At 37.1% G+C, this 23,329-nt stretch overlaps 1 protein-coding gene and 2 gene segments (V, D, J or C); 2 read left to right on the forward strand and 1 right to left on the reverse strand.

Annotated features, from left to right (window-relative positions):
- The first annotated feature begins 8,776 nt into the window (after window positions 1–8,776).
- LOC124855642 lies at window positions 8,777–12,608 on the forward strand. Its single transcript, XM_047345644.1, has 4 exons — window positions 8,777–8,927; window positions 9,022–9,314; window positions 12,015–12,171; window positions 12,283–12,608. The coding sequence occupies exons 1-4, from the start codon at window positions 8,879–8,881 to the stop codon at window positions 12,591–12,593; spliced, it is 810 nt and encodes a 269-aa protein (XP_047201600.1). The 5' UTR covers window positions 8,777–8,878; the 3' UTR covers window positions 12,594–12,608.
- An 833-nt stretch (window positions 12,609–13,441) lies between these two features.
- On the reverse strand, window positions 13,442–15,517 carry LOC124855644. The segment is given in 5 exon segments: window positions 13,442–13,998; window positions 14,808–14,912; window positions 15,039–15,109; window positions 15,225–15,291; window positions 15,505–15,517. Coding segments are annotated over 5 exon segments (585 nt in total).
- Window positions 15,479–16,587, forward strand: LOC124855420. The segment is given in 2 exon segments: window positions 15,479–15,570; window positions 15,663–16,587. Coding segments are annotated over 2 exon segments (387 nt in total).
- Window positions 16,588–23,329: the final 6,742 nt, after the last annotated feature.

Here is a 23,329-nt window from a genome sequence, read left to right on the forward strand (position 1 = left end):
ACAAAAACGTATGTAATGTGCATAGATATGGGCCACAGAAGAAATGTTGGACTACTGAAATTGATGTAATAACCTCCCTGTAACATATATAGTTAGCATTCTCTCACGGTACAACCACACATTTATATTTTATTTGGATTTTATGTGATAGACCTACACAAAGTAGTGCATAAATGTGAAGTAGAAGAAAAAATATACATGCATTTAAAATGTATTTACAAATAAAAATTGGAAATGTGTGGTATACAATTGTAAATACCCCCTTTAATAACCCATAAATAAAATTCTGTGAAAACAGTTGCCGAAGTGAAGCCAAAGTCACCTAATTAGTACATAGTGACTCTATGTACTAAATTGGCTATGGCTCTGAATTTCCTTTTAGTTTTGATTTGATTTGATTTGATTTGATTTGATTTGATTTGATTTGATTTGATTTGGTTTAGTTTAGTTTAGTTTAGTTTATCTTATCTGTCTGACAGATTCCAGTTTGTTCATGTAAATGATAAATCATCTTTAAACTCCAGGGTTAATTGTGGAGTACCACTGGGTTCAGTACTTGGGCCAATTCTCTTTACTATATATATGCTTCCAATAGGTCAAATTATCAGGCAGCATGGGATACATTTTCACTGTTACGCTGATGATACTCAGCTTTACTTATCCATAAATTCTGATGAACCCAACCAGTTAGATAGACTAGAAGCATGTCTTGAAGATATAAAAACTTGGATGACTTTAAATTTTTTGCTTCAAAATTCAGACAAGACAGAAGTTGTCGTCTTTGGACCGGAGTCTTTAAAAAAGAAACTGCTTAATCAATCACTTAACCTGGATGGCGTTAAATTGACCTCCGGTAATAAAGTAAAAAACCTTGGTGTTATTTTTTACCAGGACATGTCATTTAAATCCTATATTAAACAGGTTTCTAGGATTTCCTTCTTTCACCTCTGGAACATTGCCAAAATTAGAAATATCCTATCTAGGAGTGACGCTGAAAAACTAGTCCAGGCATTTGTTACTTCAAGGCTGGACTATTGTAATTCTTTACTATCAGGATGTCCACAAAATGTAGTTAAAAGCCTTCAGCAGATTCAAAATGCTGCAGCAAGAGTTCTGATGTAAATTAAAAAGATAGATCATATTTCCCCTATTTTAGCTTCCCTTCATTGGCTCCCTGTTAAATCCAGAATAGAATTTAAAATTCTCCTCCTCACATATAAAGCCCTTAATGATGTAGCTCCATCATACATCAGAGATCTGAATGTTCCATATGTTCCTAACAGGGCACTTCGTTCTCAGACTGCAGGTTTACTGGTGGTTCCTAGAGTCTCTAGAAGTAGAATGGGAGGCAGATCCTTTAGTTATCAGGCTCCTCTCCTGTGGAACCAGCTCCCAGTTTTAGTCCGTGAGGCAGACACCCTGTCTACTTTTAAGGCTACGCTTAAAACTTTCCTTTTTGATAAAGCTCATAGTTAGAGTGGCTTAGTTTATCAGGGAGGGAGCCTTCCTCCCTCCCTGTTGGTTGGATTAAGGGGGAGTCAGGTTTAGCCTAAACCGTCTCAGTTATGGTTGAGGTGCAAACACAACCTCCATTTCTGCTACCTGTATGACCCCTTCTCTTTTCTAATGGTTATAATCAATCTGACAGAGAGAGGTATCCCAATCATTGTGGTTTTTAGTATAACAATGACCATCAGTGGGACCCATTGTGGGGTTCCTTGAGACGACATTGTTGTAAATAAGCGCCGTTTAACTAAATAATCTGAACTGAAACTTTCTGTGTAGTTATGCTGCAATAGGCTTAGGCTGCTGGAGGACATAACAACCCCTTTCACCCTCTTTGCTACATTCTCACACTACTCTCCAATTGTGCATTGTCTGCTGTTGTTTCAGCTTTTAACTTTGTTCTCTCTTTTCTCTTCCTAGAAGCTACACCTGGCCTGGCTCTGTGTCTACCTGTGACACCTTTCTGGAGAGGGGAATCGTCCAAGCTTCTGCTGGCAGCAACTTAATGCTCACCCTCTACCGATGATCTACATAGTCCTGTCTTTTAGTGTTTAACCCTTTCTCTCTTCTAGACATGGCGATTGACTGAGCTTTACTGTGACTAACTCTATGTGCTCTCTTTCAGACTGTAACCTTGAAAACTGGCTCAGAGTTTATCTGTTCTTTCTTTCTAGGTGAAACGGCTAAAGGAGCTACATCCATTAACATTTACTTTTCCTTCCCATAGAAAGTACTCCTTGATCAGTGCTTCTTTGTTCTCCTTGTGTCTCTGCTCTGTTCTCTTAAACCCCCGGTCGGTCGTGGCAGATGGCCGCTCACACTGAGCCTGGTTCTGCTGGAGGTTTCTTCCTGTTAAAAGGGAGTTTTTCCTCTCCACTGTCGCTACATGCATGCTCAGTATGAGGGATTGCTGCAAAGTCAACGCCAGTGACTGTCCACTGTCTCTACATGCTCATCCAGGAGGAGTGAATGCTGCAAGTCACTGACTGGATGCAATCTGCTGGGTTTCCTTAGATAGAAAAACTTTTTATCCAATTTGAATAAATAACTAATTCTGACTGCACTGTTCAATTGTTAGTATTAATTGGAATGTATGAACCTGACTGTTGTGAATTGCCTTGAGACAACATGTGTTGTGAATTGGCGCTATATAAATAAACTGAATTGAATTGAATTAGTTGGCTCAGCATGGCTGAATTATTTTGGTTTTCACCAGATATAATATGATCTAAATTTCTAACAAATAGGTAAAGATTAATTGGCTGTTGACAGCAATGAGTCTAATTTCTTCTTTCATTTTCCTATGAACTGAGTTGAACCATCTGTGAAGGACTCAGAGTTTTCTTTGAAAACTTCGTTAGTAAACAGAAAGCATCATGAAGACTAAGTAACACACCAGATAGGTCAGGGATAAAGTTGTGGACATGGTTTTAGTGTAAACCGATAGGCCAGGCATAGAGAGAATTAAATCCACAATCAGCCATTAGTCCAATAGTAAATCTGGAACAGCTACACTATAGCTCAGGTTATCCATTAACAGGAGAGCTATTAGTCATACACTCAATAAATCTAATCATAAAGAAAGGTGTCAGTTTGCAGTTTGCCACAAGTCATGTGGAGGACACAGCAAACATCTGGAAGAAGCTGCTCTGGTCAGATGTAACCAAATTTAAACTTTGTGGGCTGCAAAATATGTTATATGTTCAGAGATATTCTCTGAACAACGAACAACAGTGAATTAATAAAACGCTACCACCTCGATCGTGCAGGATCCACGCCCTTAATAGTTGAGTAAATGAACACACATACTTCTGTAACAATCATATAATTACTTATATAGAGATAAGATTAACCTTATCATCCCCCTAGTGGGAAATCACATTCAGGAGTTAATTTTTTTCTCTTATTTCTTTTAACAACCAATCACAGCTCTTAGAAGACAACGTCACACCTGGCAACGGGGTCAACCACACCACCTCACTAAGATAGAGATTTATGTTGTCTCTGAGCTTAGAGTTGCTCTCAGCAGCGAAGTGAATCCCTCTTGAGCTAGGAGTCCTTGCCAAGAATGTTTAGTTACGAGCTCTCTTTGAGGACTCTGAGAATCTTTGTAAATACTGAGGCAGAGGATCACCTTCCAGCAATAAACACAACATACATCCAGAGCTACAAGGATTGGGTTGGATCAAATAATATTTATGTATTGAAATGTCCCAGTCAAAGTCCAAAGCCGAATCTAATTGTGAATTGACTGTGTTTGACCTATTTTGTCAATTAAAATAGTCGAAAAGTGCAGCCTTTAGAGGTGAAAAACCGGTAAAGACATACCTTGAAAGATTTATAGCGAAAGGGGGGGTCAATGACGTACGGACCCATGGGGACTAAATACAAATGCATGCCACACTTTTCAGACTTCAGTTGTAAATTGTATTTGTAACATGTTTCAAAATATATAATTTTCCTTCCATTTCATATTAAGGTACTAAGTTGTAAAAAGTAATAAAATACACTGAAGTTTGTGGTTGAGACATAATATGAAAAGATTCAAGAGGTATGAATACTTTTGCAAGGCACTGAGGTGTAATATGGTGATTAGACAGATTATAACTTGCATGTGATAAGTTGTTTTTTCTTCTGCCTTTAACCTTATCAGTGTTTGTAATGTAACTGAGCAGGAAATAAAGCTGAAATAAATTTCTGACTCAGTGATAAAGTGGAGTTAGCGTTACATCTCGAAATATGTCTACCACTACTTTTAGGCCCTTCTTTTAAATCTGTGTTTTTGTCTTTAACCAGTTTTGTGGTAACACAGGAGTTCATCTGGGATGTGTTTGATCATTATACTGAATTTTAAAATGAAATAAATTTTTTTATTTTCATTGAACAGCTGCCAAGAACAAAATGCCAAGAAAACCTGGAAGGTTTGTGACAAGTTATTCCACCTACCAGTCGTAGTTTTTCCAAGGAATCGCATGCAAGTAGCTTATTGTGAAACAAAGATGTTATCTAATCTCTGCTGGAGATGACTCACTCTTACCATTTTCGGTACAATGCTATGCACTGTGAATATGAGGTTTTCTTCCATAAAACTTGTGATTTCTTTTACTTCTATCGTCTTTATATATTCAATTTTGATAAAGGTGCATTTTTTATGTTTGGTCCATTTTCTTGTGAAAAGATGTTTGTTATTTGATTTGACATTTTCAAGAGAAAGGCTTAATTTATGTCTTATTTAACACTTTCATCTAATAGCACAAAAAATAGAATCACACATTTTACAGTTTTACAAGAGGACCTGTGTCTTGGTTATTTTTATTAGTTCTCCTAAGTATAGGGCAGCAACACAAACACTGTGTAAATATGAAGCCCGGCTGTACTAAGACGTACAGACTAGAATATTGCATTGTCTTCTTTATATACAGTGGCTTGCCAGTATTTATACTCCTCAAATTGGTTCACATTGGCACATTTTACATACATCAACGTATTTTACTGGGATGTTATGTCAAAGACCAACACAATGTAGTGCAAAGGTTTGGAAGAAAAATTATAAATGGTTTTCAAAAGTTTTTATGAATAAAAATTTGAAAAGCCACCTTTTGCTGCATTAATGGCTGCAGGTGTTTTGGGGTGGGTATCAATGCGTTTGTCCCATTTAGAGACTGAAGACTTTGCCAATTTTCCTTTACTAAAATGCTCGAGCTTCATCAAATTGGATGAATAAAGTGTGTAAACAGCAGGTTTCAGGTTTTGCTAAAAATTCTCAAATAAATAAGGATCTATGCCACTGTGAGACATGATTATTTGATCTAAACCATTCCATTGTAACTGTTTGTGTTGGCTCTTTGTCTTGCTGGATGGTGAACATTTAATCAGATTTTTTCCCAGTATCAAGTCTATCAGACTTCCCTGTCTCTTTAGAAGAATAGCACCCCATGTAGGCCTGAATGTTCAGGTTCGCTCTTATCTCACCAGAGGACAATCTTCCATATGTTTGCTGTGGCAACTTGTGGCAACTTTCTGAGGGTAACTGCTTTGGCTTTCTTTGACTAATCCAAACTTTTTTTTAATCACTCTTCCATAGAGAAAAGATTTTTGAAGTGCCCTCACTTTGTGACAGATATTTGTCCTAAGCTGTGGATCTCTGCAGCTCCTCCAGAGTTACTGTGGCCTTTCTAGTGCCTCTCTAGTTCTTAATATCCTTGCCAGGGCTGTCAGTTTAGGTGGACGGCCATGTGTTGGTAGGTTTCCAGTTGTGCCATACCCTTTCCATTTTTGGATGTTGGATATACCCATGTCCATTAGATGTTTAAAGCTTTAGAAATTGTTTCTTAACCTAACCCATATTTGTTGAACCTCTCCACAACTTTCTCCCTAACCTGTCTGGTGTGTTCCTTGGTCTTCTTGATATAATTAGTTAATTAACGTTCCCTAACAAACCTATAAAACCATTACAGAACAGCTGGAGTTATACTGAGGTTGAATTACGCACAGGTGGAATTACTAATTAGGTGATCTCTGATAGAGGCTGGTTGCACTGGATTTTATTTAGGGGTAGAAGAGTAAAATAGGCTGTAAGTTTACAGCTTGCATGGTGCTTGTCAACTGTAGTATATTTGTCTCAACATTCATCTGTCGATCAACCAAGATGAACTGATCTTGGACATGTTTACACATGGCTGAAACAGGCTTTTCTTCTTATGTAAAACAGTTTTAAGTTACTTTTAAATCTGGATGATAACCAGTGTTGTGTGACAATAGTTTTCCAAGATTGTCCTTTTTCTTTTAGACTGAAAACTGAATGACAGTTTCTTATAGAGCGTTACCCAGTGCCTTCACGGTCTCATCCATTTAGGCGTGCTGAAAAAGCCAAGCCTTTCTCCAGAATAATGAATCTGTTTATGATATTATTCAGTGCAGATGTTGAAATTCCTGCTAAACTTTGCCCTATTTAGAAACATTATCTTGTGATGGGTACTCCTACTCACCCATTAACAGTTGATCTGTTGATTGTGGAGCCTTATTACCTCTATAGTCATTCAACTTGTTTGGCTATTTGTCTTTAAACCAACCTGAGTTTGTTGCTAGCTCAATTTGCTAATTTTGTTTCCTGAATTATTTAAACATAGCAAAATTAAACATTTTCTTTGCACTTGGATGAGCTAAATAAATGCTGAAGCCAACAAGAATCGTCATTGTTTTAAAGTTTACAAACCGATTCTGATAATGCCTGCTGTAAAAGCATTCAGGTCTTATAACTAACAAATTCAACTGAATCACTTGACTCTTTTTAACAAAATAAATGTGTAGGGTTAAGATTTTGTGCAATACGTTTCCTGACATATTTGGATATTGTCAATACAAATTATAAGTGTTGATTGTGGTCTGTCAGCAGAGGTCAGTGTTTTACAACCAATGAATGCAGAGTCACCTTTGGGAGTTTATACATCCACTGATGTGAATAAAAAAATAACAAAAAGGCTTCTAGAGTGGCCTAGTCAACATCTGGACTTAAATTAAAACAATACTACAAAGAAGAACGGCCAATATTGCTCCACAATGTTGTAAAAGACTTAATGGCAGTTATCGGGGCAGGCTTGATAGCAGTTGTTGTCACCAAGAGCGGCACAACCACCTAATTACATTTTTACATAGGGGCAGGTGGACTTGAAGTTATGTTAGTCTGATGTCAAAATTTGTATGATGATCTGAAACATTTAATTGTGACAAAAATGGCAAAGAAGAAGAGATCTGTTTTTTTTTTTATTAAACTGTAGGATTATTTCCACAATATTTTGATTTTATTCCCAGATGGATTTTCTTTGGAAAGAAAGATCTCCTCAGTCTAAGCATTAGAATGTTGTTTTTTATACAACATTTAGCTTACTTTAAAATACTTTTCTTTCTTTTTTTACCCCGATCTCCAATAAAAGCCTGTCTTACACTTTTCATCTCCTTTGAGTTTTCATAATTTGTTTCTAGGGTATTCCTGACATACAGCTATGAACCAGGAGGAGCTGACACAGAAACCAGCTGTCTGATTCAGTGAGACCTGTAACAGCTCATGTTTTAGTTCTCATTGACCCATTTATGTTATATATCAAATTCATCCGAAAGAGTAACCAAATATATGCTGATACTTTAACAACTGGAGCTATTTTAATTCTTCAGTTGTTGTTTTTTTTAAAGCTATTTTTCTTTCAACTTTACTAAATACAGTAAAAATGTAAAAAGTTGCTCTCTCGATCATGTATCCGTTAAATAAATGCTTAAGCAAACTAAAGGATGATTTATTTTGTGCAGCCTTTTAGAAAACATTAAACTCTGCATATAAAACATTTAGACAGATTCGTCCTAACGTGCTAAATGTAAACGTGTCAAGGAGCTCTCATTCAGAAAATCAGATTTTAAGATGCAAAATGTTTAACGTGAACTGCCAGCAGGGGGCAGTGAAGCGCAGTCAGTTTTTGTAAACAGCTTTTCAACTGCTGGAGAAGTAAAGTTAAATGTTTCCAGATGAACTGACTCGGCCCACAGGGAGTTGTTTTCCCCCTTATCTATAGCTCTCTCGGTTTCACATGGACAGATGGTAAAAAAAAAAATCTGTTTGCATGATTTTTATGCATCACTGCTTGACTCACCTTATTCTGAAAGAGTTTAATCCTGGACAGAGATGCAAACCAGCAGAATTAATTTCTTTTTTTTTACTAAAATTAAAAAGCTAGTAGGGAGACTGTAGATGAGAGATCTGGTAATAGCATCTTCAACTTTAATATATTTCACTGGGATCTGTTTTTTGCAGTGACAGATTGACAATGACAAATTGTTCTTGCAATGGAAAAAGTTGGGTACAACCAAAAGTATTTGTCTTTTAATAACCAGGCTTTTTGCATTTCTCTAATTTCATATTAAATAGAACCACATCTATCCAGCGACTTTTACTCAAAAGCAGGCTTCAATGCACCAAATCTGTTTTGAATTAATTTATCAAACTTTGTTAAATACAGCAATCATTTTCAAAGAAAGAGTGGCCCAAATCCTCCTACTGTTGCTAAGAATAGACTAAAGACTTTTCATTTTTGATTGAGTAGATGCCTTTCTTTTAATAAGGCCAATGTGTGAAACCATATGGATCCACACCGATTTACACATCATCTTTCTATTAAAACTCTGACATTTTATTTCACCCAACTGGTGGTCAGATCCTTTCATTTTGCATCTGACTCACCTTTTTCTTTCTCACACAAACCCAGGTGTCTGTTTGAAAGTGTTTGCTGCTTTGAATGATTGCTGTGCATCACTGATCCTAGATCAGTTTAAAGTGAACTCAGAGAAACATCTCTGCAGTCTGACGGGGAAATTACTCTAAGCGATGATGTTACTGGGTCCACTGTTGATCACGCTGCTGCTCCAACTCCAAGGTGAGGAACCATGAGTTTCTGTTTTTATTTGTTCTCAGCTGAAATACAGTCAAATGTTAAATATTCACACATTTGTCCTTTTTCCATCATGTAGGATCAGATGGCAGTCCGTTTGTGACTCAGTCTCCTGCCGTGATGTCTCCTGTTTTGGGGTCGACGATCTCTCTGAGCTGTACAGCCAGTAGAGGAGTTGATAATGATCTGAGTTGGTACCTGCAGAAACCTGGACAGCCTCCCAAGCTGCTGTTTTATCAAATCAACAGCCGTCAATCTGCTCCGAGTCATTTCAGCAGCAGTGGATCAGAGCCTCAGTTCACCCTGACCATCACTGGAGTTCAGGCTGAAGATGCAGGAGATTATTACTGTCAGAGTTTCCACAGTGGCCCAGTGTTCACACAGTGATTTGTAGCTGTACAAAAACCTCCTTCAGTCAGACTGCAAACACACTGAGCTGTTAGAGCAGAAACTGCAGCTGCTGAGGAGGAAGAGACTCTGAAACAGATCAATGAACCTCAGACTTTAAGAGCTTTGTTCAGTCAGACATTTCATTAAGTATTAATTTTAACACCCAAAGCCTTGCTTGAAGGGAACATCTCAGACACCGTCTTTTTAAATACAACACAGTAATCCTTAGTTCAGAAAAGCATTATTTTGTCCTTTCGGCATCCATTTATTACTTAATATTGACTTATCTCACTAGAGGGCGCTGTTGGTCAGACGTTGGAGTCTTAAGTTGTCTCTTTCAGGGAAATTATAACAATGCAAACAAATGAAATAATTGTTCTTTCTCATATGAATGTCTGATAAAAATGAAGCATCACCTGTCAGTGAGATCTGATTCCACCTCCTCTATGAACTCTGATAAACTAATCCCACGTAGGAGAGTTGAGTCTAAATCAAACCAGAGGTTTTTGCATTTTTGAGAAAGGTTGTCTTAAATCTGAGAAAAGAAGATTGCACCGATCTACAGCACCATCAAACACCAGATATAGCTGAAACCAGATATTTACATACCCAGTATAAGAGGATACATGACCTTTTTTTACCTAAGGTCAGTGAGAATAACAAAAACTATTTATATTTGCTAAATACAAGAAGGATGAAAAGGAGCATTTTTTTCCATATCTTTTCTAAATTATTTTCTTTTTATTACGAACTGTCTATTCATCCTCCAAGAGAACAAGGCGTTATTAAATTTGGCAAAGCTTCAGATGATGATGTCCGGGATTTGTAAGCTTCTAATATATTAATTCACAACATCTGATTTAATTGGAGACACGCCTCAAAGACACTGCATCCTTGTGTGACGTTATGGAAAAATCAAATGAAATCAGATGAAACATTAGGAAGAGAATTGTGGACGTCCACAGCTCTGCTGCAGCCTTGGGAATAATTTTCAGATGCCTGAAGGCGCCACGTTAATCTACTGCAGTGTAAGTCCTCCAATAAGAACCACAGTTCTTGGTTGAATAAAAAATATTGAACTGAACTTTGTTGTTGTAACATGACAAAATGTGGAGAAGTTAACGAGGTGTTAATAATTTTACAGCAGAAACTGCAGAGGAGGAAGAGACTCTGATACAGACCACTGAATACAGAGCTGACAGAAACCTCACCAGGCACTAATGTCACATAGTCTTTTCTGGATCTTTCACATCAAGCTGAAAGTGGAACAACATGTAAACTATACTGCCAACAGCATCCGCTCACCTGCCTTGACTCAAATATAAACTAAACTAACATCCCATTGTTAATCCATAGGGCTTCAAGGTGACGATGGTCCACCCTTTGCATCTACAACATCTGATGCTTTGCATTGCACTTGGTGATGTATGGATTAGATGCCATGGAAACCCATTCCCTGAAGCTCTCTACACACAGTTATTAGAGCCAATCTGAAGGCCACATGAAGTCTGGAGGTCTGTAGCGAGTGACTGCAGAAGGTCAGCGACCTCTGCACACCATATGAGTCAGCATCTGCTGCCCCTGCTCCATCAACTTACATGACCTACCACTTAGTGGCTTAGTTGCCATCGTTCCCAATCGCTTCCAATTTCTTATAAAACCACTGATAGTTGACGGTGGAATATTTAGGAGCGATGAAACTTCATAACTAGACTTGTTGAACAGGTGACATCCTATCACAGTACCACGCTGGAACTTACTGAGCTCCTCAGAGCGACCCACACAAATGTTTTAGAAACAGTCTGAATGCCTATAGGTGCTTGATCATTTACATCTGTGGCCATGGAAGTGATTGAAACACCTGATTTTAATTATTCAGATTATTTGGAGTGAATACTTTTGGCTATTTAATGTATCTAAGAATTGTTGGTTTCTTCCAGTCTACAGTTAAGGCCAAATTATTCAAACCCTGGCAGATTTAACTTTAGAGTCATCTTTTAATCTGACCAACATGTTTCTCCTCACTGAAAGGAATATTAACATTTAGGGGTGGTCCTGCCAGAGTCCCAACATGAGTCATGAGGCTAAAGATCAGAGTGATGGGAAGGAGGCCGTCAGACCTCAAAGACTTGTAGCTCATCACCAAAGATAAATCATCTAAATACTTGTGGAAACCTGAAAAAGTTGGTTAGCAATTATAAGAAGGGCTTGATTGCTGTGTAACAGCTCCTATCAGAACCACAGTTCTTGGTTCGATAAAAATTATTTCAAATCTAAATCTGCCAGGGTATAGATAAATGTAGGCTTACTATATACATACAAGCAGAAAGTAACATAATCTGATCAAGTAATACATGAATGAATAAATAAATATGTTAAAAAATAAATGTTTTCATTTAAAGAATCTGATTCTGATTAGAGATATTTTCTGAAATCGAGTGTTGCCTCTCAAGATGGTAGAGATTTAAATGTCTGAGCTCCATGGTGGTGGAGGACTCATACAGTGATCTTGATTGGTAGAAAAACACAGCAAACAAAAACTTTCCCAGTTTGAATGAAGGCAGCAAAAACTGAAGCTTGGTGAAACGTTTATGCTGTGAAGTCAAAAGCAGCCACTTATTCCACTTCACTTACTGGTCACACCTAAATGCATCAGGCTCATTTACACTGAAATGAGAGCAGGTGTGGATTTGCATGATCTTAATGCATCACTGCTCCTCACAGTTTAAGTACCTCGGTTACAGAAGGTCCAAAGTGTGTTTATGCTCTGACACTGAGACCTGCATCAGGATGATGTCTCCAGTACCTCTCATTGTTCTGTTGGGTTTTCTCACTCAGGGTCAGAGTGACTTTTAACTCTGATTGATTTAGTTTTGTTTGAATTCAAACTTTAAATTTTTTATGTTTTTCTTAAACATTCAGATTTAAAATTGTTCATTTCTCATTTCAGCATCATCTGCCAACAATTTTCTGACCCAGTCTGAAAGATCAAAGTCAGTTAATGTTGGAGGAACTGTGACCATCAGCGCCACAGGAAGTTCTAATATTGGTGCTGATCTCAGTTGGTACCTTCAGAAACCTGGACAGCCTCCCAAACTTCTTATATACAAAGCTTCAACTTTGTTCTCAGGAACTCCATCTAGATTCAGAGGCAGTAGATCTGGTTCTGATTACACTTTAACCATCAGTGGTCTTCAGGCTGAAGATGCTGGAGATTATTACTGTCTGGGTAACCATGGCGGCGGTGTGTTCACACAGTGATTTACAGTCGTACAAAAACCTCCTTCAGTCTGACTGAAGGCTGCAGGTGTAGAGAGTTTGTAGGAACTGGTTCAGTGAACACATCACAGAAGTTAGCAAATAAAACACAGAACATCTAAAGAAGACTTTTGTTTTTTAATTGAGTGGATGCCTTTCTTTTAATAAGGCAAATGTTTGAAACCATATGGATCCACACTGATTTACACATCAGCTTTCTATTAAAACTCTGACATTTTATTTCACCCAAATGGTGAAATCAGAAATCAGAAATTCTTTTACAGCTCATGAGAGTATGGTTGTGTAGCAAATTTAACTGTTCCTTAACACGAGAAAACCTACTAGATTATTACAGAAACACTATTTCAGGTGGACATTAAAACATTTATCAATAATCAATTTGATTGAATACTGGTTTGGTTAATTAAAGGTTCAGGACAATCTGTTTATCCCATTTCATATCATGGACATGTCTGCTGTATTTTCTATCTGGTACTGGTTGGAGGATACCTACAGTATGTCTGATGTCATTTTAATGCAACATATTTAGCTCAGTAAGACACTACAGAGAATAAAACTTAACTTCTACATTATATTTTCTTGAAGATAACTTTTTTAAATAAAAGTTTCAACTCAGATCTTTAATATTTATTTAAACTTGTCTTGATGACTTTATATCAGAAATTGTTGTTGGATCTTTGCAACAGAACAATTCTGAGTTGACATGTTTATTTATATTTTAGATTAAATATATATAATATAGCAAATAATAACTATGGTTTTTAAAATGTCACTTGATAAAATGAACTTGCATCTCCTTTGTTGTGACAATAAAAAGAAACTCTCCAGTATAATGTATCAGAGCAAGCTTTATTAGAGCACACAGCAGATTAATCTCACTCACATCCAGCTGCTGAGCTCCACACATGAGTTGAAGTTATTCATGAACGTTTTGCAGCAGTGTTGTTCAGCGTCACACAAAGCTTTAGTTTCTCTTCCTGACATTCAAACTCATATTGATGAGAGCAGCAGGTGTTTTCCTCCTGCTCTCCACTAAGAGCTCCTGTCCAGGGCTTCGATCAGCCTCTCTGTCCCTCACAGTGGCTCCTTTGGATGGTCTGGGTCTCGCTGTGGTCATGATGGAGGACCCTGCAGGAGTACAGCTCTCCTTTCATCCAGTTCTCCTCACTCATGCTTAAGGTGCTGCTGCTGCTGTAACGTCCGCTCTTCTCCTCCTCTGAGCTGGTCAGGACCCCTTCTGTCACCTCGGTACCGTCCACCTCCCAGCTCACAACGGCTCCCTGAGGAGAGTAGCCACTCAGCAGGCAGACCAGCGTGGCCGAGCCCCCAGAGAGCTGCTCAGAGGAGGGGGGCAGCAGAGAGACTGAGGGTCTGACCTTGGGGCCGGCTGGAGGGGAGAGTAGAGACACACAAGGAGTAGATGAACGTCTGCTGGAGGACACACAGCTGGACATGACACAGTTATTAAAGTAAATTATTCTATATTAATGCTGAGGGGACAGACTTTGAAGTTGGGATTTATAAATCCATAAAACATTTTTACTTCAGTGTAAGGTTTTTATTTAATATTAGAATCTTCTAGAGCTTCCAGCCAAAAACACATTAGTGCTCGACTCTTCAGGAGTTAGTTGGAACCACAATAAAGGAGCATCCTAATGTCAGTTTTACACAAATGTGAATAAAACAACCTTCTACCATAAATATATTGGTTCTATAAAGATTTGGTTCATGAAAACAAAATGGCTGAACACAGTTAAAGATTTTTCCATCTGTCTTTTTCACTTCCTCTTTACTGCAACAAACTAACGAACCTAAACTGCTCGGAGTAAAGTTATTTTATTTAGCTTTTTAATACACACCCACAACAGATTTTAATTCATTAAAATTTAAAAATGTAAACTCACATTTGTGCTTTCAAAATTAAGATATTCCACTATTCTGAAAAAATATATCACTATATAAAAGAAATACTGTATGAGTTTAAATGTAATGTTTTCATCTAATAAACAATGTAAAATAGATGATAATCAAATGTTTGTAATGTGTATCAAAAAATGCAAGATGTTGCCTACAAGCCAGAGTCACAAAAATAGAAAATAAAACTTCAAAAACTCCAAAAATAGTTACGTTAAATTACATAGTAATAAAAAATGATGAAAACTTTTGTTTCAAATATGATGAAATGGTGAAACTTACAGTGAACGATGAGTTTGGTTCCTCCACCAAAAGTCCACCACAGTGATACAAACTCATTAAGAGGCCGTACAAAAACCTCCTGCACTGTCAGCAAACATCTTTCTGCTGAACAAACACAGTTTCTGCCCTAAAAATTAGAGTTCAGGCTTTAATTAAACTACAAAGACATCTAACTCACATTATGTTACACAGATTTATTACTAAAATTCATTTTTAGGCTTTTATTGTTACCTTTTAGCTTTGAAAGACAAAGGTGTCTCTCTTCTGCTTTTGTTAAGATGATCAAGCTCTGTTTAATTAATCTAAAACACAGCAAAAAAACATGCTAATTAGTCAATTAATTGGAATAGAAAACCATAAAATATTTAAAAGAAAAATAATATCAGTAAAAGTTACAGATGAGAAGAATACATATACCTGCAAGAATGAAAAAATATATTCCATTTACTTAAAATGATAAATGTTGTCTCTATTTTATCTTCTTCTTTTTCAATCAGATCATCAGTGGTTTAAATCCTAAAACTATCTGTGTTGATGTTGTGTCTCTGCTTGTCTTCAGTGTGCTGAGAGCAGAGAAATCATTTCCATAGAGACGAGGCTTTGCATGGTCAGCTGATCCTCCAGGGAACTGAGAAGGTTTATAGTCCTGTGAATTCAACACTGCAGGACTCAGATCTGTCAGTCAACCCAGCAGAACCAACAAGCACCATGACTCTCATCACCATCCTGATCTGGACGCTGCTGACCTGCTGCTGTTTTACAGGTTCATTCCCTCAGCAACATTTCTAACATGATGTGCTGCCTTTTCTCTCATTTCTTTCTGCTGATTAATGGAGGATTTGTTTTTGTCTGCAGGATGCAGCGCTCAGGTGACTGTGACTCAGCCTCCACTGGTGACATTTACACCAGGATCCACGGCCACTATAAAGTGTACAACAAATCCAGCTGTTGCAACATGTTCTGGCGGTCCTTGTATGTCCTGGTATCAGCAGAAACCAGGACAGCCTCCAAAGCTCTTGATATACTATGTGAATAATCTTGAGTCAGGAACACCAGATCGGTTTAGTGGCAGTGGAAGCAGCTCTGTCTTCACTTTGACCATCACTGGAGTTCAGGCTGAAGATGCAGCAGTTTATTACTGTCAGAGTATCCATGTAGTAAATGACAACAATGTGTTCACACAGTGATTTGTAGCTGTACAAAAACCTCCTTCAGTCAGACTGCAAACACACTGAGCTGTTAGAGCAGAAACTGCAGCTGCTGAGGAGGAAGAGACTCTGAAACAGATCAATGAACCTCAGACTTTAAGAGCTTTGTTCAGTCAGTAAATATATCAAACATCATTTAGGATAAAACATCAACAACTTCAACAGTTTTAGGCTTCCTTGAAGGGAACATCTCAGTGTCCATCTTTTAATTACAACACTGTAATTTTGCAGCTCAGTGAACAGACATTTCACCAGACTGTGGAGCTGATTAGATAATTTCATGGAAATTATAACAATTCAGACACACAAAGTAATAGATTTCTTCACATATGAAGGTATAGAAAATGTAAAGCATCGCCTGTCAGTGAGATCTGATTGCACCTCCTCTATTAACTTCAGAAAACTAATCCCAAGTGGTAGGACTGAGTCTAGATTAATCTGGAAAAATTATTTAAAATCTAAGAGTGTCGGCGGTATGCATACTTTTGAGATTACTGTACAAATACAAGAAGAAAGCAACACAATCATAACCAAGTAATATGAGTACAAATAAAAATATGTTGAAAAAGAAATGTTCTTTTCATTTAAAGTCTCTAATTCTGATCAAAGATATTTTCTGAAATTAAGTGTTTCCTCTCAAGACTGTAGAGATTAAAATGTCTGTGAAATGTGGTGATTTTATTCTTATTGCTGTTCTTGTTCTTCTTATCATTATTATTATTAGCAGCCAGACAATAGATCAGGCACACAGGAATACCACAACGTTCATAATTCACAGATTCTCTTTCTATTGTATTTGACTTGGATCTAAATTATTTCCTATAACACGTTTCTTTCCCAAGTTTTAAACCACAAGTCATATTTATAATTTAGAATTAACCTTTCATTAAAAAGCATCATAAACCTCTTATTAATGTCTCAAAAAGCTTCAGTATAGAAAACTTGATGGTCTGTTATGTTTATATTGCAAATCCACTGTGGGATATTTTACTTTGTTTATTAGAGCACATCTGATGGAGGAGACATGAAAATATAAAGAAGTGTTGTAATTAGAAAAACCTGAAGAATCAACAAAAGAGACATTTGAACTGAACTTAAAATGAGAACTAAATGTTCTGATGAGATGAAGTGGTGGTTCCGATCATCTCGGCTCTTTCTGTTTCATCAGAGCAGGTGTGGATTTGCATGATCTTAATGCATCACTGCTCCTCACAGTTTAAGGACCTCGGTTACAGAAGGTCCAAAGTGTGTTTATGCTCTGACACTGAGACCTGCTTCAGGATGATGTCTCCAGTACCTCTCATTGTTCTGTTGGGTTTTCTCACTCAGGGTCAGAGTGACTTTTAACTCTGATTGATTTAGTTTTGTTTGAATTCAAACTTTAAATTTTTAATGTTTTTCTTAAACATTCACATTTAAAATTGTTCATTTCACATTTCAGCATCATCTGCCAACAATTTTCTGACCCAGTCTGAAAGATCAAAGTCAGTTAATGTTGGAGAAACTGTGACCATCAGCGCCACAGAAAGTTCTAATATTGGTGCTGATCTCAGTTGGTACCTTCAGAAACCTGGACAGCCTCCCAAACTTCTTATATACAGAGTAAAAACAGAGAACATCTAAAGAAGAAACATGTTTAAAACCTCTAACTATAGATCATTTTAAAAACAAAACTGTTTAAATAGTTTTTATAAATATAAATGTGTTTTCTGAAGTTTTGCCCTTATCAACACTGAACAATTTTATTGCACCATATTTGTACCTAGAGGCTTTTACCTCTAAAACATTTTAGAAACTAAAGGAGGCTGAAAACAACATGAGATGAGATGAAGAACATGAATGTTGCAACACAAAAATAAATACAAAGACAGTGATTATTATAAATCTGCACTTTTATTGAATCAATCTTTAACTTTAAGTTTTTTTAGAGAACATTAGTAAAATGAAAGATTAGAAATCTGTCTAAATTTGACATTTTTTCCTCTTGAATAAAATATAAAACATCCTGATTTCCAGACATGAAGCTGAAGCTGTACTCTGAGCAGAGGGCTGGGTCCAGGCTTTGAGTGACAGGACCCAGATCTGTCAGTCGACCCAGCAGAACCAACAAGTATCATGACTCTCATCAGCATAACTTTAAACTTCTTCAGTATGAAAGAAAACAGTATCAGCATTAATACAAATGTTTAATGTAACACTTTTAATTAGAAACACCTTAAAGCAGGGGGTCCAAAGTGTGGCCTGAGGGCCAAATGTGGCCCCTGGACTGATTCTGTGCGGTACCTGACTGCAGTTCAAGAACGACAGATATTTGGTCCACCAGCGCAGGTCTTTGATGCAGATGGAGACTTTTTATGTTTAATTTGGGAAAATTTATGACCGAACAAACGTTTCTTGCATGGAAAAGTTGGGTACAACAGAAAGTATTTGTCTTTTAATAACCAGGCTTTTTGCATTTGTCTAATTTCATAGTAAATAGAACCACATCTATCCAGTGACTTTTACTCTAAAGCAGGCTTTGATGCACCAAAATCTGTTTTTAATTAATTTATCAAACTTTGTTAAATACAGCAATCATTTTCAAAGAAAGAGTGGCCCAAATCCTCCTACTGTTGCTAAGAATAGACTAAAGACTTTTGTTTTTTGATTGAGTGGATGCCTTTCTTTTAATAAGGCAAATGTTTGAAACCATATGGATCCACACTGATTTACACATCATCTTTCAACCTGGAAAGACTCACAAAGAGAAGACATGGATGCAATTAGAAAAGTTTATTAGTGAATGTTTATTTCTATGGCGCTCAGACCCCAGTGGAAGATGTGAATGCTGAGAATGAGATTCGCTTGAATGAACATCTTAGGGTTAGATTTAGAGATGTCTTCCCCCATGAGATCCGATCCTGGTGGTGGAATGGAGGCCTGAGGAGATTTGGAAGGAGTTTGGAAGCCAAATGGTGGAGATGGGGTGGAGGAGGGTCAAAGTTCAGCTGCACAACGGAGGGTTCCACGGATGAAGATCTTTTAAAGCGGAGCCTTGAAGGATGACTGGCCGGGGAGAAATCCAGACTTGACGCTGATTGGTGGAGCAGAGCCGCATGGAGGAGTAGGTTTAATATGGAAAGAAACATGTGCCATCAGAAACTGAATTTGAATTCCTCAGACTGAATCTGTATTTATGTAATTTGAAATTAAATGCATGGTTTGAAAATTAGTTTCACTAAACTGAAACAGAATTTTATGGTTTGAAACTGAATTCATTTGCTTTTAAAATGTATTTTGTTGTAATAAAAATTCAGTTTGATTACTTTCACTTTCAGGCCTGTAATTCAATTTCAGTTTTTGTGTCCCACATCCGGGTTCTTGAAGCCACAGAATAATCAAAGACAGATTTACTGATTCATGGATGTCATTCACTATTGCTGTGTCCAAATTCAGGACTGCATCTTTTGAAGGACGCATTTGTAGGCCAATAACATCCTGGATGAGGCGACGAATGCTTTCCAATCTCCAAGGTTCCAACAAATGCGTCCTTCTTTTCCCCAGATTTGAAGGATGGGTCCAGTGTATCCTCCGTGGCCCACCCTATCCCATGATTCATTGCGGGTCGAAGTAGATTGTTCAAACGGAAGTAGCAAAGGCCGGAGGAGAGAGAAAAGTTGTGAATAAAATTATATTGCGCATTCTGTGAAACAACTGAACTTTTACAATGTTTTTAGATGAGAATGTAGTTGTTTAAACCTAAAATATCTGATCAGTTTATCAAGATATCACTTAATTGCACAAATGCGTCGATGTGTTCATCCGCTGCCCAGCAGCCGCTCGCCTCGCCAGCTGTCAGCTGACCGGGTGGTTGAGGTCTGCTAAACCCGAGAGAGCAGCTGACTCACCGCACATCGTTTTCAAAATCCCACTGTGTTTCAAAATCCCACTGGGTTTCCCCAAAGGATGGAAGTTTAATAAAAGGCTGTGACACAGGACAGCTCGTCTGAGAGAATGGTCTGTCTCTCCCTGGCCGCCCCCAGATAACTTTGACTCTCTTGTGTCTTCATTGCATACCTTCTCTGAGTTTATCAAGTTTGTCTAACTCTGACAATATTAAACAGATATAATTCAGTCAGATGAAATCTAATATTAATGTTTGGTTTATTTATTATAATTATTATTATTATTATTAGTATGCTCTGCAAATAAACTGATTTAAACTTTGTTCCTAAAGTTAATATGTTAGTATTTAAGTTATTTAAAGCTTTACAAATAAATTAAACAAATGGTATTTTTCATCAATGTATTTTTATCTAGTGTTAGATTTTTATATCTATGAACACAAAAAACATTTTCAACATTTTAAATGGCTGAATAATGAACAAGATCATAAAACAATAACATTTTAAAACAAAACAGCATTATAAGCCATCAGCAATATGTAAAAGGGTAAATAAAAACCGTGTAGTAATTTACAGTAGAAACAGCGTTATTAACCTTCAGGCTTCATTTGTTTGGCTTCACAGCTCTGCGCTTCACGCTAACACGGTTGCTAGGCAACAGAAGTTACGCTGAGGTACAAGAGAAACGCAGACCGACGTAACATCGGCGTCACACTATGCTAATCTGGCATGTTTAGCTAATAGCTACAGGTAGCATAAGTGTTGCTGTTTGACCATCATTTGTTGACATGACTTCTTGTAGATGTTCATTTGACTTGGTGATTGACGTCCGCTAAACTCATGTAGCTGCACTGCTCCAGCTCAACATGCCGTAAAGGAAGTTTAACCTGATGTGAAACGTAAATCGATGAATCTGTGTTTGATTAATATGTGGATATCCTCAAGGACCCGGATGTATTACATAAAAAACTGAATTTTGGAACTGAAATTGAATTACAGACCAAAGTGAAAGTAGTCAAACTGTATTTTTAATACAACAAAATACATTTTAAAAGCAAATGAATTCAGTTTCAAACCATAAAATTCAGTTTCATTTTAGTAAAATTCATTTTCAAACCAATGCATTTAACTTCAAATTATACGAATACAAATTCAGTCAGAGCAATTCAAATTCAGTCTCTGATGGCACAAGATTCCTCCCATATTAAAGTAAATGATTCTATATTAATGCTGAGGAGACAGACTTTGAAGTTTGGATTTAGTCAGTCAGTCATTTTCTACTGCTTATTCCATAGTGGGTCACAGGGGAGCTGGTGCCTATCTCCAGCAGTCTATGGGCAAGAGGCGGGGTACACCCTGGACAGGTCGCCAGTCCATCGCAGGGGAACACACAAACAACCAAACACACACTCATTCATACACCTAAGGTCAATTTAGAGTGACCAATTAACCTAACAGGCATGTCTTTGGACTGTGGGAGGAAGCCAGAGTACCCAGTGAGAACCCACGCATGCTCAGGGAGAACATGCAAACTCCATGCAGAAAGACCCCAGGTTGGGAATTGAACCCAGGACCTTCTTGCTGCAAGGCAACAGTGCTACCAACTGCGCCACCGTGCAGCCCAGTTTGGATTTATAAATCCATAAAACATTTTTACTTCAGTGTAAGGTTTTTATTTTATGTTAGAATCTTCTGGAGCTTCCAGCCAAAAACACATTAGTGCTCGACTCCTCAGGAGTTAGTTGGAACCACAATAAAGGAGCAACATAATGTCAGTTTTACACAAATGTGAATAAAACAACCTTTAACTGTAAATATATTGGTTCTATAAAGAATTGGCTGATGAAAAACAAAATGGCTGAACATATTTCAAGATTTTTCCATCTGTCTTTTTCACTTCCTCTTTAATGCAACAAACTAACGAACCTAAACTGCTCGGAGTAAAGTTATTTTATTTAGTTTTTTAATACACACCCACAACAGATTTTAATTAATTAAAATTAGGATTCTCCTCATTTCTGAAGAGAATATATCACTATATGAATAAAAATACTGTATGAGTTTAATTTTAATGTTCTCATCTAATAAACAATGTAAAATAATACAACAAACATAATCAAATATTTGTACTGTGTGTCAAAAAATGCAAGATGTGGCCTACAAGCCAAAGTCACAAAAATAGAAAATAATACTCCAAAAACTCCAAAAATAGTTACGTTAAATTACATTGTAATAAAAAAAATGAAAACGTTTGTTTCAAATATGATGAAATGGTGAAACTTACAGTGAACAGTATGATTACTGAAAGATAGGACACCAGGTAGAGGATCATTTTAAGGAGCAGGTCTTGAGCACAAGAGCTGGTAAGCCATCCTGCCCTGTAGATTTCTTATTACATAGACTGAATGTTTCCTGCACCAGCCTGGCTCCAATAAATGTCCCATCACTGAGTCAGTGGTTCTGGTGAAATTCAGGGCCTCCACACCAGCTGTGGAGAAGTTCCAGGTTTCAAACCTGAGGAAAAAGTCATTAAGTTCATTAGCTTTAACCAAGTCATCTGTGGAGACCAAAAGTTTCCTTTCCAAGTTCATGTTTGTTATGTTTTTCATTCAGGCTGTTGGGACCACAGCCATGGGTTACAACATGAAAGGCCAGTAAGAACTTTTCTGGAACTTTCAAAATAAATCGCATTAACCTACTTCCAGCACAGCCAGGAACAGGAATAATATGATCCTACGATCATGCGATCATATGCACTAAGTTAAGTAGGAATGAATCGCTGTTTGTGTATTCAGTATTCATTCATGAATGGAGGTAATTAAGGTTCAAACGTTGCTTGACTTTTTCTCTGAGGTCTACAGAAGCAAACTGTGTTCCAGAGAGTTCCCAGCAGAGACCCTGTCTCTACAACGACGAGTGGAGCAGTTTTTCCTGGTCTGAAGGAAAGACAACGGGACCGCATCACCGTGGTTACAGCTGTAACATGCAGTGTCTGTTTTTGTGTTTTTAAAGTAAAGACAAACTTTATTTAAAGGGTGATTTTAAACAAAGAAGATCGGCCATAACGCATTATACATTTTAAACCTTTTATTAGTGGTATTTTTAAAGGTTTGTGTTTGATTCTGATGATAAGCTATAAGCTTCTTTTGTTAGCTTTAACCGCTAAAAGCTAAGAACAAGTGCTTGCCTGCTAAAGATCATTTACTCATAAAGGTTGTTAGTTTTCAATCTAGGAAATAATATTTCCCTAAATATTATTTTTCTAAACTTGATAACTAAGTAAACACCATTAAGCCTAATTTCTTCAGAAAGATTTGGTTCTTATTAAAAATATTTGCTTAAATATTATTTTTATAAATAAAGGTAGCTAATTAAACACCATTGAGAATTGGTTGGTTTTTATCCAGCAGATCATTCTTTAAAATATTAT

This window comes from Girardinichthys multiradiatus, chromosome 19 (genome assembly GCF_021462225.1).
Source record: "Girardinichthys multiradiatus isolate DD_20200921_A chromosome 19, DD_fGirMul_XY1, whole genome shotgun sequence".
NCBI classification, from domain to species: domain Eukaryota; kingdom Metazoa; phylum Chordata; class Actinopteri; order Cyprinodontiformes; family Goodeidae; genus Girardinichthys; species Girardinichthys multiradiatus.

Bases quoted from the DNA above. Each gene is read 5' to 3' on its own strand.
- LOC124855642 (XM_047345644.1), top strand. From the start codon at position 8,879: ATGATGTTACTGGGTCCACTGTTGATCACGCTGCTGCTCCAACTCCAA. The intron at 8,928-9,021 runs GTGAGGAACCAT...TCCATCATGTAG, and splicing joins GCTGCTGCTCCAACTCCAAG to GATCAGATGGCAGTCCGTTT. The intron at 12,172-12,282 runs GTCAGAGTGACT...TTCTCATTTCAG, and splicing joins GTTGGGTTTTCTCACTCAGG to CATCATCTGCCAACAATTTT.